A 22,643-nucleotide genomic window follows, 5' to 3' on the forward strand; every position below is an offset into this window, starting at 1 on the left:
ATGACTATTTAAAGATGGGAATTAATGACACTTGCCCACCCTTCCCCTTCTTCTTCATGCAACAAAAAAATTATAACAAAAATTTCTTTAATTTCTTTTTGATGTTTTATTAAAAAAATATTTCCTATATAATCATATAAAATTCGATTATTGACCTCTCTAATGCTATGAATGGAAATTTTTCTAAATTTTAATAATAATAATAATTAATAAATCACTGTTATGAAATTAAATTAACAAAAAAAAAAATGGGCAAATCCATTTAATTTAATTAATAAATTTTCATTATTTAATTTCAAATAGAAAGTCGTAATTTTTATATAAGACTAAATTAATTATAGAAAGTTCAAAGACTTTAGAGAATTTTTTGCAATATATTGTTATACAAATTCAATGAAATTTTTTGTTTATTAATTAAACCTTATAAAACTTATGGTTATAGTTTAATATCATATTTTAATGACCTAACTTATAAATATTAATTAATATATATTATAGATCTCTATAACTCATCTATATAACAGTTAATTTCTATAATGCATCTATATAACAGTGAATTTCCATAATGCATCTATATAACAGTGAATTTTAAAATATACGAGTATGTAACTTTAAAAATTACAATGTTAGAAAAGCAATTATACTGCTGATGTTATTCCAATTATAATTTTATATAACTATGAAGAAGCAGAATGAAAATAACAAGAAGAACAATATTTTTAATAAATAATTTAAAAAAAGAAAAAAAAATTATAGTTTTAAAATTAATACTTGCATATATGCTTCTTGCGTATAACAATAAGTATAATATGAAATAAAAAATAAAAAAATAGTTTCCTTGAACTAAATTTCTAGGTAGTATAACAAAATAAAGGATATTATTATTTTTTTTTTGCCTATATACAACAGGATTATAATTTTTTTCTAATATAACAATTTTTACTTTTTCTGCAATTTAAAAATAATTATGATCGCGTGCTTATAACTTTGGTATATATTATTATATTATTTTTATTATATTACAAATAATAATTTGTATATAAGATTACAGGGTTCTTAAAGGTTATCAACACTATAATAAATTTAATTATAACATGATTTTATGACAGAAATTGAAATATACAAAATTAATGTTGTTGACAAATTATTCAATTATTTTTTAAATCTAATGTTTAAAACTCCACATTACAGGGGTTCAAAATGATTTCATACATATATTCGAACATTATATTGGAAACTGTCTTTAATGTACAACTTAAATTTTAGTATGTTACTAGAACTGGTTTTCAACAGCATTTCAAAAGCAAAACAAAATTTTAAAAACATAAAATACCTTCAACCCTGAAATACCTTGTACACATACATGTATAATAAAAAATATTTTTAAATAATGTTAAAAACATGTTAGAAATAAAAATTTATTACATATTTTTCTGTTATATTTTTCTTTTTGGTTTAAATAATTTACATTTCGTCCCCATTAAATATAAAAATTTGCACGAATTGACATTTTACATGTAATTTTTCTGAGAGCATTTCCTTTATATCGTAATAATTTTACAAAACTAAAAACTTACAAAATCACTAAAGTTATACAATAGATTTTATATTGATTGACATAATATATAAGAATTATATTGAATGTGTGTTTTGTAGTAGATTAAATTTTAATGAAATTTAATAAAATTTAATTAAATTTCAATTTAAAATCATTGTGACATTAATTGCGTATAAGGCAACCCCATTTTACATTTCTTTTAATAAATTTAAAGCGCAAAGTTCGAATATAATCAACTGATCTAGGTAAATTTTTCTATATAGTCCATTTATTTTATGTATTCGTTTCTGCCATTTGAAATATAGGAATTTATAAAGTCCAAATTATTTAAAATTTTTAGTAATATACGAGCTTCGAAATTTATTATTAAGAATTTTCATTGTCCTTAAGCATTTTACCATTCTTTATTAGATTTCTTATAATTTTAATATTTTACATTTTAATTATAAGATCAAAATTAAGTGAATTTAATTAACTGCATTTAAAAATTATAATTAGAATTTAATTGTATACTCTCTTATTAACAATTATAAAGTAGTATTTTGGCAAAAAATCATTTACAATAAAAACGAAAACGATAAATCAAGGTAAGTTTTTTTTTTTAAATTAAAAATTTTAAAAAATTTAATTTTAGTGTTTGTTTTTTTTTTTATATAAGAAATATTTTATACAATTTCGTCGCATTTTTTTTTAAGTATAACATATTTTAATAATAAAGAAAGGCTTTAAATTTTTGCAATTTAATTTACGATATTAAAAAAATTTACGATATTAAAAATAATATCGTAAATTAAAATTCAAATAAATTCAAATAAATTTATGATAATTTTGAAATTGACAAATTAATTGATTTTTTCATACAAAATAAAAATATTGATAACCAAAATTATGGCATATTGAAAATTTGCAAATAAAAACTGTTACGTTCAGAACGCTATTACTACTACTACTGTCCTGGTTAATAAAATTATACATTAAACTAGGGCAGTGTTACCACATTTTTGTTATTTTTCATATACTCTTAATACTTTTTTTATCATTAATTAATAGAATTTTCATATAGGTTACCCCATCATATATTTTTAAAAATATTTTTGTATCTTATTTACATAATAAATTTATTTCACATTTTAATGTTTTCAATTATTATAAGAAGTACTACATACATCATTATTCATTGCAAGCACCAATTCTTCTAAAGATGAAAATATTTAAAGAAATAATTGCATGTTTCAAAAATAAATTGTAAAATTATAAAAATTTCTCTAACCCAGAAACAGATTTTTACTGTTATATTTCGAAAATTTTTAGTAAAAGGGTATGACGAACTAGTATTATTTGAAGTGTATTTTGAAAAGTTAATGAGTTATTATTGAAATATCTAATATAAAACCTTGAATTTTTTTATTATTTTCATTTACGATATTAGATATCATTTCATGTATAATAATATTAAGGTTATATAATATTTAAAATATTATTTTTTATAGAAAATTTTCAAAAAAATTTTACAAGTTCCCAAAAAATTTCACCAAAATTTTTAAAAGTTAAATATCACCGAAAGCTTGTTACCACTTTCTAAATGGAAATTTTTTATTCAATTATTTAGAGTTTGCTGTAAGCATTGTAATATCAATTATCGTTTAATTGTCAAATCAAGTATCATTTAATTGTCAAAAATAACGAAGAATAAGTTTTCGCTCACACACTATTCTGCATATTGTCTCTAAATTCCGTATATTTATTATATGAATGAGAATATTAAATTAAAATTCAAGAGAAATTATATTTATTTCTCATACTCAAATAATACCGTATATAATTATATCAACATTACATACGTATATAAATATTAATAACCATTCATTTTTTTCTCTACAGTTGATTGACTTCATGTCAAAAATTAAACTAAAAAAAAAAAAACTCTCATTTTATGTATACCGTTGTTATCTTAAATTTTTTATTCTCTTCTATAACATTATTGTATATAGGGGAGAAAAAATTACCCCATATTTTTTCATATCCCACATTACAATTTTCTGCTAATTATATAAGAATAATGCTAACTGCTAGCCAATATAATTATTTCTCAGTAAATTAATATGAGGGTGTATACACATATACAATATTAGTTATATGCTACATATATGGGTATATGTATACTTGATATTCCCGTGCCATAATATTGAGTGTATATGTCGCGCGTTCTTGGCATTTAATATATTTTTTTTTTGATATTTTAATTCTTTCTGTCAGTATAGAAAATTATAATATCGTATATTTTTTTTTTTTTCCTTTCCATGTGATTGATTAAATTTCACTCTTCGATGATTAATATTTTCATATTAAATATCTATATTAGCTATTATGTATGTGTAGACGCATGCATATGTTGCACTCATATTAATTTAATAATATCATATCTAAGGAGAGAATTATAACAAAAAGCTGTATGTGTACCTATAGTGTACAAGATTACGAAAGATGGGAGAAAAATATGTTTTTAATTGATTCGTGTGATGTAAGTTTATTGATAATTAATGAAGATTTTTGGTAAATGATGAAATTTATATACATTCTTTTAATAATAATAAAATATAGGTTTACAAACAAGAATTTTGTTAATCGAATTTTACCACTTCTTAACTATTCGAACTCTCAAAAGTTTAAGTCAACACTCTCGGAATACTGCAATGAAAATTGTTATAGTTTTGAAATACAAGTAGAAATACAAGTTTTTCTTAACAATGTTTGAATATTATATTATTGCTTCTATAAATATACATATTATATATTGTTATACAGATTGCCCAACTCAAAAGCTGCTCTATGTACATATTTAATTAATTATTGGTATTTGAATTACATGCTATGTTTAATGATACTCAATAAAATTGATTTCGAAATATGAATATTGAAAATTACTATGCATATTAAATTTTGCTCACAAAAAAAAATTCTAACCATATAAGCCCTAAATTGAATTAAATATGACTTTAAGTCAATTTATCCCCCCTTTTTTTTCCTGTCTAATTTTAATTTTATATGCTTGAATTATTACAAAATCAATATTTTATTACATTTAATTAAACCCATACTTCTCTTTATCTATACCGGATGGACATTAAAATTAATAAGAGATTAATTTTATTTACATAAATGAAAAAATCTTATTATTATTTCTGTTATGTTAATTTAATGTGATTTTATACAAAGAAAGAGAGAGAGGGAGAGAGAGAGGAAGAGAGAAAGACTGGAAATGTTTGTTAAAATTAACATTAAATTAAAATTTTGTTTATTCTCTTATACACTGAACAATAATTATTAAAATTAATAATGTCGTGTACTATATAGATATACAATTTGAACAATATTCTATTCTTGTAAAATGAATCTACATATTGTAATAAATTATATAATTATTATATATGTACACACTTGCGAATATAATAATTTTTAATTATATATACATAATTATGTATAATATACATTATCTAGGTGTTTTCTTTTGTGAAAATTCAGCTTATTTTCATATACATACATAATGCATACCTAACATACATACGAGTACATATATTTACAATAAATTTTCTATTTAATTTAACACTTAATTTCATAATAACTTATGTACGTACAACTTACACACAAAATTTTATTGTTACACACTAATTTTGTTTTTTTATTCTATACTTCTACTTATATAACAGTTTCCTTAATTCACAATGTGTGTCTCATTTGAACACAAATATAACATATATATAACTGTTAATATACATAATAAATAATAGTATTAAATGTTAAATTAATATACTGTTATACAACATTCATATATACATTCATAAAATATTTAACATAAAAAATGTATAGTGAAGAAAACAAAAAAGACAAGCATAAGAAGAATTTATATACATAATGTTATATAAAATACATAAACTGTTATCATATATATATAACTGATGTAAATTCCATATATAACAATAAAATATTATTATAACTGTTATATGTTAATTTTGTTATTTTATGTTAATATTATTATTTGTTTTTTTTTTCAATTCTTTTTTTTTTATATAAATGTTTGTTCCTTGTTCTTTTGTATAAAATCCCCATTTTCTATTATATTATTATTGTCTTATGTGATAAATACAATTTTATATATATGTATGTTATATAATATAATATATATATATACATATATATAATATTAAATTTCATGTTTTTGTATTTTTAATGGACGTACATACATACATATATAATATATTAATAATAAATTAAGTGAAACATTAAATACGAACACATACATATTTTATATATATATATATATATATCATCATCAGTTCTTGTCAACACTTTTAATATTCAGAATTGTTTATTTGTTTGTTTGATGTTATTTTATGTGTTTTTTGAATTTTTATTCATTTATTTTATACTTAATTTTTTTTTACAATAATTTGCACATATTTTAAGAATTTTTTCTTTAACTATTATATTACATAATTTGTTTGTGTTATTTTTTCTTGTTTTATTTTTTTTAAATTATTATTATGAACTAATTCTATAATATATATTTCTTTTGATAATTTCCTTTTTCATTGCTTTAATAAAACTAATAATAATATTTAATATTATCGAATTTAATAATTTTTAATTTTACAAAATTTTTTATTTATTTATTGAAATTTGAATATTATGTCAAACATAACGGGTGTCAATTTGACATTGAAAATTTGACACATCTATGTCTTAAAAAATTGAATTAATATTTGAGTAATTTGAATGTTACTCAAATTATTGCTCATTATTATTATTATTATATTCTGTTTTCTCTTAAATGTTTGCTCACTTTTTTCGTTTTGCACAATATAATTAAAGATTTTATATCTAATTTAAAAAAATCTTAATAAAATGAGAAACATAATTTATTTATACTAAAATTGCTGTAAAAATTATACTCATTTATACTAATCTAAAGTGAGTATTTTTAAATTTACAATTTTGAATTTCGATAATATTAAAATAAAAACCTTTGGTTTTCAATTAACCAAATATTTAAATTAAAATATTTATTATATTAAATACATAAATTATAATTAATTTTTTTTTTATTTAATATAATTTTGATAATTTTTGAAAAATTTTTTTGATATTTTTGTGTTATTTTTTTTTTATTAATAATTTATTTTAAACTTTAAGTTTAATCTTATTAAAGTTATATTAAATGAAAAAAAAAATTAATTATATAATTAAGTTTTTATTTATAAGAAAAAAAAAAGAGATTTCCTTTTTGCTTGCATGTTAGTATTTTAATTTCAGAGACCGTGACAAACTTGGTAAAAATCTGAACACAAAGATGCCATCAGCTCCAGCAAATACTGCCGAGGAGGCTCGTCTACTTGGGTAAGATATTTTAATTAACAAATTAACGAAATATTGGTTTTATTTTTTCTTTTCTTTTATTAAATTTTATTTTTATTAATTAGTTTTTTTTATAATTATTTTAATTAATCAAATTTTATTTTTATTTTAAATTAATTATCATTTTATTATCCAAAATATGATTTCTCTAATTATATACATACATTTTAAAAAAAAAAAAATAATAATAAAAATACACTACAAAATATTTGTATAACAATAAAAATATTACAATATAACAATATATTAACAAGAAAAACTATTAATATAAATTACATTTTAAAAAATTGAATACTAACAATGAAATTTTTTTTTTCAACAAGAACAACGTTTTACTAAAATTAATTATATAACAATAAGATTTACACAAATTTTTTTTTAAATTAAAACTTATTGCATTAAAAAATTAATAGCATAATATTTTTGTTATACAATTTGTTATATTAACTATTGATATATATGATTTTAGTGAATGCAATTAAAATTGAAAATAACAAAGAAAATAGCAAGGTTTATACTTTATATGCAAACTAACATTACTCAAATATCTTGATTTTTAAATCAATATGAAATTTATGTATAGTCGAATTTTTATTCTCAAATTTACATGTATATTATAAACAGCTAAGACAAAATGTAGGTAAGATTTATTATTTTATTAAAATATGGTTTTGAATTAACAAGAAATTAAAATTTGATCACAACATCTTATAATATAAATCAGCAAAACTTCAGGAATTTCGATAAAACTTTCAAACGAAGCAATCATACCGCACAGTCACACAAAAGAAATAAATATAGTATTAACAACGTTCTTAAATTCTTTGAATAACACAAAAAAAACCTAACAATATCGAAAATAATTTACGATAATAAATAAATAACTAATAAAAATTTGAATTCATAAAAAAAATTCAAATTGTTATACTGATTATGAAACTGTTATACTAGTATTTGTATTAACTGAGGAAGTGTTAAAATGCTTGACAAATAACAATTTAATTTTCTAACGAATTTCTCCAAACTGTTATACTGATATCGAACTTTTATACAAGAATTTTTACTGAAAAATGTGTTTGACAAATGAAAATTTGATTTTCTAATCAAGTTTTTTTTAAACTTTTATACTGATCAAACTGTTATACTAATATTTTTTATTAACTGTTACAGAATAATTAATATTCGTATGCAGATAATGCATACATTAATAATAAAATGGTTCAATATTGCCATAACAATGATAATTATATAGTATAACAATTTTTAATTAAGAAATATATATATTTATCTTTCTAAAATTATTCTACATAAATATTTGTTTTTTGTTTTATTATAATAATTTAGGTCGTTTTTTAATATGCTTTAACAATATTTTCTTCAAATCAAATACATTTTTATAATAGTAGGGTACAAATAAACTTATATAAATAATATATAACAATATTACGTTTTAAGTAAATATTATTACTATTTATTGCTTTTATATTCTTCCTGTACTTTTACACTCTTATATATTATGTAGTATTACGTATAAAGTATATCGTATACATATATCGTATTTTTCCTTTAAAAAAAAACCCATAATGTATTTTTATTACCCAAAAAAACCAATTTGTATATTAACTTATAATGGTAATTTCCACAAAATATGCACTTATAATATTATTATTGTAAAAATAAACAAAAACAAAAAGTAAAAAAAAAGAAAAGCTTTTTATCGTTTTCTAAATTATTTGTGGTGTAAAGCAGAATGTAAAATTACAAATTTAATTTTTCTTAAAGTTTTAAAATAAATATTATTTTTATCATACTGTTATACTCGTATACATATACATATTTATATATTATATAGGTTGGTAGAATATTGTAAATTTAAATAGAAGAAAAAAAAATTGTTTTTTTTTTTTTTTATTAATTTTTATTTTTTGTATAGAAAAAGTTTTCTGCTTTTTTTTTTCTTTTTTACCAATTTTTGAATTAAAAGATTATTTCCCGTATGAATTATCGATTGATACTTCGCTTCTTTTTCTATATTAAATTTCCCAATTTGTTTCCGATGTACATAATTTTTTTTTTATTATTTTTATGCTTTATAATATGAAAATAACATTTTTTGTTATACAATATATATATATATATATATATATATAGGAAATCCTGTAAATGTGTTTACTAATATATTCAAAATAATTTAAGCAGAAATAAAAATTTAACTTCTTCTTATATGTATGTACATATTTGTATTTATTTTCCCTTTTTCTCATTTTTTTTTTTTTTTTCATGTAAGATAAACAAAAACTTTTAAAGGTCGGATTTTTTTTTTTTTAATCCAAAATGTCAAGATTAAGTTAAAATATTTTTTATTTAAAAAATATGGGGGAAAAATTGTTTTTTTTTAAATTGGTGGCGATTTCACGAACTGGTACAAAAATATTGTTGTTCATCATCTACCCACTCACAAGGAAAAAACAAAAAGTTAAATTGAACTAAATATTTTGTAAAAAACATGAATTTGAAATTTTAGTTTTTTTTTTTAATTAAAATAAAATATGATGTAATGAATAATTTTGAAGCCTTTGGATTTTTTAAGAAATTTACCCACGCGGGTATTAATATACCCATATAGTTCAATAATATTTTTTAAATATTAATAGATTTACGATATTCAATATTAAATAAATAAAATATAATAATTAAAATGTAATATTTTTACAATTAGAAACAAATATTCCAATTAGACAAATAGTGTCTTATTCTCGCAATTAGCGCCAATTTATCACTCAAATCTCAATACCATTACATTTACTAAAATAACATAAATGAATATCGAAATTTAAACATTTACACTGCTAAGAAAATGAAAAAATGTCTGAACATAATGTTTAAGTACGTGCTCAATACGAAAAATATACGACAAATACTGTCATCACTTAAGCATTATTCAGTGATTTTTTTAAATTTAAGAACTTGAAATCAAAAACCAAAAACTAAATTACTCCATATTTAAATAAAATATTTTTCATAAATATTCAGGACCATTTTCTAATAATAAAATATTCTACTTTTATTTATGATTACTTGTTAATTATAATTATAGAATTTTTAAATAGCTTCAATAATAATTACAAATAACTTATAAAGATCCCAATATTTTCAATAATTTTGAAATATTTTAATCTCAAAAATGTAATTTACCCGGAAATATTAATATAATCATACTTATATCCGCATGATATTTAGATATTGTATAACAGATATAATTAATGAGTTTAACTTATGATTAGCAAAATTTATGGTATGTGTAATACTTAAATATTAATTTAGAATTTTCTTCTTATATGATGAATATTCTTAATATTCTTGTCTTCTCATTATTATACAAATATACCATCTTCCTTCCATATCAACTTAGTAACCAAAAAAAAAAATTTTTTTGGAAAAATAAAAATCAACAAAAAAAAGGTTCATGTATATACAAAATTTTAAGTCCTTGAGACCAAAAATTTTAACCTTCATTCAAAAAGGAAGCAAAACAAAAAAAAAAAAAAACAAATATACTTTTCTTCCTTTCCTTTTTTTTTTTTTTTGTTATTGTTTTGTATAGACCTAATCTGTTTTAAAATTACTTTTACATATTTACCGGTTCTCAATTCAATTACAATCTCAAATATTTACATTTTTCCTTCTTCATATTATATGTATTTTTGTCATTTTGAAAAAGGAGGATAATTTTTGTATGTATGTAAAAATATTTTTAATATTTTTGAAAGATCACTTTATATTCATAAAGAAAATATCAAAGAGAATGATAATTGTATTTTTGTTCTCAAACATTATTAATATGTTCCTTTATTTACTACATATTATGTACATAAATATTTACTAACGTACACATATATGTATATTTTATATGTAAATACAATTTCAATTAAAATTTTATTAAAAGGAAGCTAGATTGGCCAAAAATATTATAAAAAATGAATTTTAATTAATAAACTTCAAATAAATTTCTTGTTCGCCTAAATATATGCAATATTTTTTTGGAAAATTGAAATGGATTTAAAGATTTGTCGATTTTTATTTTAATTAAACTATTGAACTTTTATGGGCATATTGTCTCGGAAAATCAGAATTTCAACACCGTTTTTAAATTAAATCAAAATTAATGTTTAAGAGAACGTACTCTTGCAGTATAGCCTTTAATTCATAAATATTCTCAATATATGGAAGCATGTATTCCCCAAGAGAAATGAAATTACAAAATATAAAGTTTAAAAATCGAAAATATAGAAAATCAAATCCAAATTCTCTTAAACAAATCTTTAATTTTAGAATTCTTTTCGACAATAATTATTATATTTTTGTCCGCATATAAAACAAATTACATAATTAGGATGAGATTTTTATTTTTAGTACTACTCTTTCCATTTTTTTGCGTTTAATTAATAATTTATACGCAACTGGTGATAAACATATAAAATAGGTGTAGTATAAACTTTTAAAATACGGGCCATAATCCATTTCATTTATTATGATTATGCTATAGCAGATGTCATACAAACATTTAATTTAATACGCGAACAATCCGCATAAATTTAATTTGAATTCAATTCCACTCATCTTTGGTAAACATTAATTCCTAAGAATAAATAACTTTTTTGAGAATCAATAAATTTGCTGTAGGGTATGAACTAACGAACCCGGTAATAAATCAAATGTATAGGATTCCGATTTACTGTTTCCTTTACTTTTATTCATGATTCTGATTATTTGCCTCAAAATGAAAACTGTTATATAGGAAAAATTTCCGATAATAAATAAAAAATAAATAAAGTTTAATTACAAAGATTCTTAAAATAGAAGACAATTTGCAATATCAAATCAATATTAAGATCTCAAAACAAAATTCCTTTGAAAGATTTTTTTTTTAATTAAAATGAATTTTCATTTGTTTTGGGGTCATCTTGTATACAATACAAACATTTTACCTTATTCAACTGCTAAACTTTTCAGTTATTGTTTCAATTCACTTATGGCGTACCTGGTGGTGCATTCTTTTGTCAATAACTGAAAATAATAAGATATCAAAAAAAAGTAAATATATAGAAAAAAGGTTGCAAAGAAAAAGAAAAATTAAAAATTAGAGAAAAAAGAAAAAAAAAAACAAAATTATATAGTCAAATAATAATTTTAGGTTTATTACTGACCGGTTTATTACAGTATTTCTCGATTCATAAACGATTTTAATGAAAAATTATGTTTGAATTTATTCGAGGTAAAAACCAGTTCAACCGACTCACATAGGTTTGTGTATTAGAATGAATTGTATTAGACAATTCTGTTAATCAATCATACGTAGTAGATCTAAAGAAAATGTATTTAAGTATAAAAGTAAAAACAATTTGACTTACCGGAACACTGGTACGTTTAACCAATGTTTGTTCGATTCCTATTTTAGCCATTCTTCTAGTTCTATCTTGATAAAATTACCATAGAAAGTCCGAAGAATGGTGATGGTCCCACAAAATATGAAATTAACTATTGGTTTTTTTAATATTTGAAGATAGTTTTTAGAGACATTGCGCAAAATATTGCTCAAAAGTTATGCAAATACCCTAAAATATGTGCTGAACTAAAAAAAAAAGAAATTTTACAGTCGATCATGTGCTGATTTTGTTAGAACCAAAAAAAAATTATTTTTTGACAATATTTTTAAAAAAATGAACTCAATTTTTTTTTGTTTTAATTGATTTGTTCTTGTAATTCTGAAAAAAAAAATCATTTTCAAGAGGAAAAAATGGGTTTGGAAATATTTTTTAATTTTGTTTCCATTTCACGTTTTGTGAATAAATGGAAAACAAAACCAAAAACAAAAAAAAAAAGTAGAAGGACTTCTGGTTTTCTTTTATTGTTTTTTTTTTTTTTGTTTTTTGCTCTTCGTGTCGCATATAAAAATGTTGGCAATGTAAAAGGAAAACATTACCAATTTTTTTTTTTAAAGATTTTTTGTTTCTCCCTTTTGAAACAGAACTTTTGTGTTAAATAATGAAACAAAAAAACAAAAAGAGGAACAAAAAAACAAAAAAATGGTTATAGCGTGACATTTTTTTTTTGTTTCATTCTCTTTTCTTTTGTATGCCTTTAATTTTTGTTCTTGTCCCGTTGCGCGCAAAGTAAAACAAAAACAGAAGTAACAAAAGAGGAAAAATAATAACGGAAACAAAAAAAATATGAAATGAAAAATAAAAATAACAAGAAAAAGTTTTCCGTTTTCTTCATTTTTCATATTTTAATGTTAAAAAACAAAAATTCTAAAATAGAAACACACACAATTTTAAACAAATACAATTGTAAAATAATAAAAAAAAAAGTCAACAAACAAAAAAAAAAATTAAGGGATGAAATTTTCGAACGCTACCAATTTCTTGGCAAAAATGAAATTTTTTTTTTTCCAATTTTCCATATTTCGACATTTTTTTTTTTTTTAACTATTTAATATGTTCACCTCGTTTTCCTGAAAATGTAACACATATACGAGTATGTATTATGAATTTCAATAACCAAAAATAAAAATTAAAATATGACGAAGGAAATTGTCCTTTTTCTTACCATAGTGACTTACTTAACTCCTTAAGATTTTTTTTTTTCAATTTCTATAGAAATTATTGGAATTTGTATATTTCGTATTAATTGAAATATACTGAACTTGTGGAGTTGATAAAGTCCGTCAATTTATAACTAAATTTAATTCATAACCAAAAAATACAAGCAACACTCTTTAATTCAGAAATTTTAAAATTATGCGAGGTACGCTACTTAATTTTTGTTTGTTTGGTTTGAACAACATTCAAAATTCTATTTTTCTTTTTCTTATATGTATTTAAAAGCTCTATAAGTTCGAAATTTCTTTAAAAAACTTTCAATAGTTCCAATAACAATAAATAAAGGTTTCATATTAAATTTTTACTCCAAATAATTTATCAAATCAAATTAATTGATTTAATTAGTTTAATTTTAAAAATGAAACAAAATTATTTCTCCACATTTAATTAAAAATTTAAATAAAAAAAATTGTATACTTATTACAATATAGTTTGATCAGATTGACAACAAAATTTCTTTAAGTGCACAAATCTGAATGTAATAACTCTCCAACTTCAAGAAGTGTTCGATATCGATTAAATTCTCTCTCGATTGATTCCATTCCAACCATTTGGAAAATAGAGAGAGAGAAAATAATACAGGAAATTTTTTAGAGAGTTTAGAGTGGTTATAATACAAAAACTGACCCTGTAATCATAATTTCTTCTGTCAAAAGTGTTACCGTCGATCAAATTATGACAAATGACTATTTAATTATTTAAGTCCTATAATTAACTTCCTATTCTGAATTCCTATTGCTGAAACTCAATTAATTCATAAAGGCATACAAATTTAAAATATTTACTCTACATTATACTCATTATACATATACTCTACATTAAAATTTTTTCAAAAACTATAAAAATGTAACACTAAAAATTTCAATTTTAATACCTATACAAATTTTTTAAAGTATAACACTGATATTTTGTTTTTCCGTACAAACGTTTCCTTACAAAAAACTTTTACAATACAATAGAAAAAAAAAACTAGAAGCAAATTAAAACTCTTTTTCATATTATGTGAGAAAATTTCAAATATAAAGAATGAGAATTTTAAAAGACATAAGAAGAGAATTAATAGAAATGATATAGCAATGTGTTCTACTCATTTATGTACCCTTTTTTCTACACTCTTTCTTAACTCTGTATATGTACATTTAATGTATTAATACCGTTATTATAAATTTACATTCTTACACATAAATATTTTCTTGTTTGTTTTTTTTTTTCCTATTTATATATGAATTTTTAATATTGTAGATTTCTCTTTTGTTGTATCCAATTGGTTTGTGCAAAAATGAATATTATATAATGATCATGACAATTTCAAATGAGAATTTTTCTGTGGTAGCAACTACAAAGTATATATGAAAATTATTTTTAAACCATATTATTCGGTATTATTCGGTATATAAACATACTGTTAATATTTATGACATTTGGGGGGGGGGGGGGGGGGGGGGGGGAAACTAAATAATATTTCAGTTGAAAATTTTGTAAAAGAGTAAAAAAAAAATTTTTTTTTGTTTTGTTAATTTTTTTGTTTTTTGAGAAACGTATGCTAAACGTATGCTTTTTGTTTTGTGAAAAAATTTATTCGAGTTATAAAAACATTTTCCTAAAATTTTATTTACATATTACATAATATATACTCGTACATACATATATAAAATATGTATATTTTGTATATTAAATTTTTTTTACTTTTTATATGCATGTATATGCAAATTAAATAAGTTTTTTGAACATTTTACAAAAAAAAGTTTAAATAAATTTTAAAGAAGAAAAAATACTTTTTTTATTACTTTTATATTAAGCATTTAATAATGGTTTTTGTTTTTTGTATATAAATAGTATAAAAATTTTTGAAAAATGAAAAAATTTTATGCATGTTATAATTTTCTTTTTTCTTTAAATTTTAAAATAATTTTATTATAAAAGTTTAAATAGTTTGTAATTAATCTAAATTTTAATCTATTTTAAATTATTTATACAAAAATATTTGTTATATTATTATGTAGCTTAATTAAATTGTTTTAAATGTAAATATTTCGGGAAATTTTATAAAATTTAAAAAGTATTTTAAAAAATTCATACAATTTTTTATAATTCTATTAACAAGGACAGTATAGATTCAATTGATTATATTGAAAATTTAATGAACAAATTACAGAGTAGATTATCAAAGCAAATAATACTGATTGAATAAATTTAAATAATTTTCTTTAATATTCAGGTGGAGCCAATATTAATTACAATTGAAATAGGTAGTATCAAAATAATAAGAACAGAATATGTAAAGCTAATATTCTTCGAAGCAATCAAAATTTTTATGCCTGAAATATGAAATTAAATAAGAAAAATATCTTGGAATTTCTAAAAATTTTAGAATACAAACAATTTTAATAAAATTTACAATCTACTGTTGAAAAGGCAATTGTATACTTTTTTTTCAATATTATAAAGCTTCTTTCCGCCAGTCCAATGTTTATTATTTCGTTTTGCAAACAAAAAAAAAATATTTTTAATTCATATCATTTAAAATATTTCAAAAATAACTTTTAAAATCCAGGACATAAAATAACACCTCTATTTTTTCGTATGGTCACAAAAAAATTATTAATAAAATGGATTTTTTTTTTTTCATTGTTCTATATAAAAATGATATTTTATATATGTATGTAAATATATAGGAAAATGAATTTCATTCAGATGATGTAAATGAAAAATATTTTTCACGGATAACATGCCATTAGTAAGGGTAGTAATAAATTTTTTTGTTGCAATAAATCACAAGGAAAAAAAAAATTTATTCTTGTATAAATTCTTTATACGAAATAAAGTACGTTGACATATAAAACAACATTTTGTTTTTTTTTTTTTTTTTATTTATATTTCCGTGTATTATTTCCGGTTGTCCAGAAATTTTAAAATGAATCAAGGCTTTCATATTCATTTTAAAACAAGCCAGTCCAGTATAGTAAGAGAAGTCATTAAAAGTCACTATGAAATTCTTTTAATTTTATATTTAAATATTAAAATTATATTTAATGTAAGATTTAATTTTAATTTGTTAATTATCTAAATTGTACAGCAAGAAAATAATTATTAATTTTACTTGAAGACTTGTTGCAAATTGAAATCTTGAAAAAAGCCGAGCATTAAAATATTAAAGCTAAATACAAACGGGCATTATTTATTTTAAAGAGATAAAATTGGGTCAGCCTAAATATATGCAAGATTTTTAAAATGATTAAGGAATTTTAAAAACGGAATAGTTAGTATTATAATCACTATAAAACAATCAATTGCGCTATAAAATAGCACATAAATGTAAAATTTTGATTGTATTTTAAAATCACTAAGCCTTTGCTATTTCTTTTTCACTTCTTATAAAACCAAAAGAATCTACCGCGAAACTAGAATATAAATTGCAACTAGGTAAACTTCAAATACTTCAGTAAAATTCTGCAATAAAAAACAAAACCTCAATTTAAACCTTTCATATACTTAATTAAAGTAAAAACAAAGTTTCTTTCAATTAAAAATCAAATATTATTTTTAAAAAAAAATTCTACATTGTATAGTTGAATTTCATATAAAACAAAATTTAAAATTAAAATTTTATGAAAACATTATATGATCATTTGTAAACAATTTATAGTAATCAAAACTTGAAATGGTAAAATATAGTTATTATATATTTAAATTATAATAGAATTGCTATAAATATAAAAACAATAGAGCTGCATAATAAAACTGAAAACAGACTACTATAAAAGAAAATACAAAAACTAAAATATATGAAAGAATGCAATCAATTCGAAAAAAAAAAAAAGAATTTTATGAACTTTTAAACCAAAGTAACAGAAATAAAAAAAAAAAGGAGATGATATTCTTTTCATTTAGTTATTTTTGCTATAGAACAATCATTGTGGGACGATATCATATTGCACACACTTGTGGACCCATTATAAGAATGAAATGTCCTTTTTTATTTTTTGTTTTGGTTTTTTGGTTTTGTTTGGTTGATTGGTTTTATATTTTCTTTTTTTTTTTTTATCACTTTCTTTTATTGGTTAGAAAACAAAGAGAAAAACATTTCTGTATAACCTTTTCAGAAGAAACAAAAGGCAAGGAGAAAATATTGAAAGCACAAGAAAATTACTTTTATAGTTGTTACCATTTATTTTATATACAACTAAACTGAATTTTAATGCTCTATAAAACTATTTTGTGACCTCCATATGAACTTTAATGCGCTGAAATAAAAAATATAATGAATTCTTTATCATTAAATACAAATAAATATGTTTAAAAATAACAATATACATATAAATATTGCAAATCATTTCAACAGAAAATGAACAAAAATAAATTAAAATGCTTTTAAAATGATTTATAACCATTATCTTTATATAAAATAAATTATTGAAAAATATAATAAAATATTTATATAATATAAATTAGCTGCCGATTATCTTCAAGGACTAGAGAATAAAATTCGCGTAAACCTTATCAAATATTTTTTCAATAAAAAAATTACACAAAATATTTTATATGAATTAAGTCACGTTAATTTGAGAATTTATTATTTAAAAATGAATGCCCCTCTTGCTTTATTCATAATATCTTTTAAAATTAAATATGTAAATATACAGAAATTTTATATTAGAATATGTAAAAAAAATTTAATAATCAACAAAAGGTACTAAATCCTAAGCATACAAATTATTACTTAGAAATTCTCATTCTATTCATGTCTTCAATTTATTCTCGTATTCAAAATACATACTGATCAAATATTTCAAGTATTTTATTAAGTATTCAAATAAATCTTCATTCATATTAAACATAAAATATGCATTAATAATATTTTCGATTAAAAATATTATTAATACATATTTTATGTATTTATTTTTGATTTTAAAAAATCTAAATCAAATCCAAAGAATAATATTAACATTAAAAATGCATCGAACTGATGATCTTAATGGTGTGTACATAATTTGGTCTTAAATCTAAAAAAAATAAAACTAAGAATCAAAAAACCTATGAACTTTTTTAATGAACTGATAAGAAAAATAGCTTAGATTTAAAGGACATAATATTATTGTTGTAATATTAAAGGACTTTTACAGTTTTTGCTTCTAACAATAAAAAAAAAGAAGAAATTCAATATTTAATACACAAGACTCTTCTTTACATATGTATGTATATATATATATATATATATAAATTATATTTATATATAAATATATTTATTTTTACTACATAAAAATATATTAACTCAAAAATATCCTATAATTTTCTATTTTCTTTCTCTCTTTATTCTTATATATACTTTTATTATTTTATTTTATCCAAAAATTGTTATCTTACAAAATTACAACATAACGAAAATTACAAAAATAAAATACCAAAAAACATATCCTTACAAACATCGAAAAATCTAGAATATATTAGTCAATATCGATTATTAAAATATATTCATGGTAAAAAGAATTCAAAATTTGATGAAATGATGTGGAAATTATTAGAAATGGAATATCAGCAATTTTTAAAGCTTGCAAAAAAAACCATTAAATTTGCTTCGTCACCAGCTGATGTTGAAAAATTCTTTAAGAATTTAAATAAAAATTTTATATTAATTCATAATTCAATTATTTTTCAAAAATACAATAATAATAATGGTACAATAAATAAATTAAAATTAAAATATAATTCTTTAGATCAACTCAATAATATTCAAAATGGGTAAGATATACAATTTTTGTATAATATTTACTTGTATAATATGTATAACATAATAGTGAATATAATATACAAGTATTAATTAAATTTCCATGAAATAAATTTTCATATATTTATATAAATATATATTATGTACATATGTATATAAGATATTGTAAAATTCATATATATAGGTGCTATTTTGATATTAGTTAAATGTATAGCCTACGCTAAAAATTTAATTCAATAATATTTTCAATTAATTTAATATTTTTGTTAATTCTATTAGATTTTAATCAGTGTTGATAAAAATTCTTTTTTTCTTTTTTTTTACATTAATATTTCATATAAATTTTGTGCAGCCAAATTTTAATTAAATTATAGTTATATATAATTTTTGCTTAAAGCTATGCTGAATATTATAATACTAAATATATAATTATATTCGTTAAACAGATCATATATAGTAATTGAATTTAATAATTAAATAAATTCATGTGGTTGCTTACCAAAAGGTAGCATTTTTGATGCATTTTTATGAAATTTTTTGTACTAAAATTAAAATTATGTTCTTAAACATAGGGTAAATATTTATGTACACATACAAACAATATAATTTAATAATAAGTGACTAAACAGTATATTATATTTTATCAGTTCTGACCTTTATTTCTTAACCTGCAATAATTTATTCTTGAAATTATTTTAAACGTGTTTTCAATCTTATAAAGATAATAAATAATTATCAATGAAACTTATAAAATATAGCTTTAGCTGTTGATTTATTTGAATTTATAAAATTTACGATATTACGATAAAAAAGAATAAACATGCTGGAGGTACACTTTTATCTTAAAGTTTATAAAATTTAAATATGTAATATCAACATGAATTTAGGACAACACAAATTTTTCTATTCTTCTTTATAACAAAGGATCAAAAACAAAAAGTTAAAAATATATAAGAAGAATAAAAATAATATAAAAAAAATCGTTAAGACAGAAATCGTAAAAGATAAGTACGTATGATGTTTTAGCATAAAATAAAATTATGCTAATAATTTTATCGTCCACGAAATAACGATGTTTGGGAAAATACCCTTTTGCAACAGAAAAAAAAAATTCAAAATTTTCTCTGGCTTAAATTTTTTAATATTTTATAAAAAAAAATTATTATTTTGTAGAGAAAATTAGTATTCTCCTAAATTTATGCAATTTTTTAAATTATTTTTAATTATAAATTTTAATGGTAATAATTGTAATGCAATCATTATTAATTATAATTATTAATTATAATTTAAATTATTTGCAATAAATTTTATTATAATTTTGTATTAAGGAACCAAGAACTATATCAGTTACTTGAGTCCTCAAAAAAATTCCTCTAGAATAGGCGGGTATTTTAACTTTGAAAAGTTACGTCTTGCTTAAAATCTAACTAAAACTATGGGCACATGTATTCTCAAAACTAACTATTTCGCTAAAATTTTGCATTTAATTTTAATTATTATATTATCTCTCTTAATTATAAAACAATATTTTGTTAACACCTTATTTTTACAAAAGCAAAAAGGTCAACAATAAAAACCAAATTGTTTTTTTTTTGGAATCAAAGAAAAATGAAATAAAATAAAACTTTAATTTTTAAATCAACATTTTTTTTTTTGCGTTAACGAGTTCAAAATACTTATAGAAAAAAAAATTAATGAAAATAAATTCAACACCTACTTCAATTATCTAGACGTTTTTATAATTTGTTTTGGCGGATAAATCCTTTGTCTTATGAATTTTAAATTAAAATTTTTTGTATTATATTTACATATACTCGTACAACTATTTTTTTTATCAATTTTTTTGCTTATTTACAAAATTTCTTTGTTCTTTGAAAATCCTTCTGATTTTTAATAATTTATGAATAAATTTAACTGTTATACATAAAATTAATATTAATCAAAAGGATATTTTTGCGTATTTTATTTTATTACATAATACAAAGAAAATTACTGTAAATAAGGATAAAAGAAAAAATATTGAAAAATAATATTAAAATAATTTTAAAATTAAAAATAATATGTTTTTGAGTGAAACAAGTACAATACTATGTAGATAAGAAATAAAATAATTCTATATAAAAATAATAGAATATTTTATTCTTGAATTAAATTTTCAATAAAATATAATTGAAATAAATTAAAAGTAGAATCAAAGCAAATTGTTAAATTAACATATTAATATTAAAATATTGAGTTAAAATATTGAAAAATTAAGAAAACACAATAGAAATCAAAATTTATAATGCAAAAAATTTTTTCTGGATTTTATAAAATATTAACAAAAACCTATATAAACGAATACTATCAACAAAAAAATCCTGTTTTGCACTATTATATTTTTACATTTAATACAAAAAAAGAAACTATTAAACAAAATTATAATTAGTCTAATTTTATATAATTATATTAGATCTATTTATTAAATAAATATAAATTAGCCTGAAGCTTAAGCTTATTAGCTTAACATTGATCACTAAATATAACAGTTTGCTCAAAATTTTCTTAGCCGAAAATATTAAAAAAATTCTTTAAATTAATTCAATCAAATACCTTTCAATTTAAAAATAGAAGTCTAAGTCAAAATAATATTTAAAGAATCTAAGCATCATTAACAATAAACATAAATATTTTTTACTTTGTATTACTAAATTCGAATTCTTATTTTCTCGAATAATTTATAGAAATGGTCTTAAAATTAAAATATTTAAATTAAAATCACAAATTTGAAATCACTGAATTCGTTTCACTAACTATATTAATTTGACTCCATCTCGTTACTCCTTCGTTACTCAACCGAAATTAAATTCTGTCCATCAAATTTTGTTAGGTTATCTATATAACTTTATTCGCTCTTTCCTTTTAATGCCCTTCGGAGTTGTTTCATATAAATGATCTATTTGTTGGTTTTCAATCAATATGTCAGTATTGACTTTTTGTTGTTCTGTACCTAAAATACAAAAAAAATTGAAGAATTTTAATAAAATGAAAAACTCATCGTTTAAATTAATTTAGTATGTTTTGAATTTTCTAATTATAAATTTTATAGTGATTTTTTTTTTTTTCGGAAATATATATATTTTTGTTATTTTATTAAAGCAACATATTTATATTAAATTCGAATTTTAAGAAAAAATAATAATTAGTAAAAATAACGCACTAAAAATTTTTTTAAATCTAAAGAACGATCACAGTTGAATCAATAAATTCAAAAGATAAACAACAAAATATCGTAGAAACTCACACT

At 20.0% G+C, this 22,643-nt stretch overlaps 1 protein-coding gene across 13 annotated transcripts in view; it reads left to right on the top strand.

Moving 5' to 3' along the window:
* The window catches only part of LOC129607239 (protein NDRG3), a 172,204-nt gene that overhangs the window by 132,325 nt on the left and 17,236 nt on the right, over positions 1-22,643 (top strand). For 12 of the 13 annotated variants that reach the window (XM_055518080.1, XM_055518081.1, XM_055518086.1 and 9 more), the window contains exon 4: positions 6,869-6,952. The exons of the other annotated variant lie outside the window; for it this stretch is intronic. In XM_055518080.1, coding sequence (XP_055374055.1) covers positions 6,869-6,952 — 84 coding nt within the window. The remainder of the gene's footprint in view (positions 1-6,868; positions 6,953-22,643) is intronic. 13 annotated transcript variants of the gene reach the window in all.

The sequence above is a fragment of the Condylostylus longicornis genome, unplaced genomic scaffold, assembly GCF_029603195.1.
Source record: "Condylostylus longicornis isolate FDR11 unplaced genomic scaffold, ASM2960319v2 ptg000027l, whole genome shotgun sequence".
NCBI lineage: Eukaryota > Metazoa > Arthropoda > Insecta > Diptera > Dolichopodidae > Condylostylus > Condylostylus longicornis.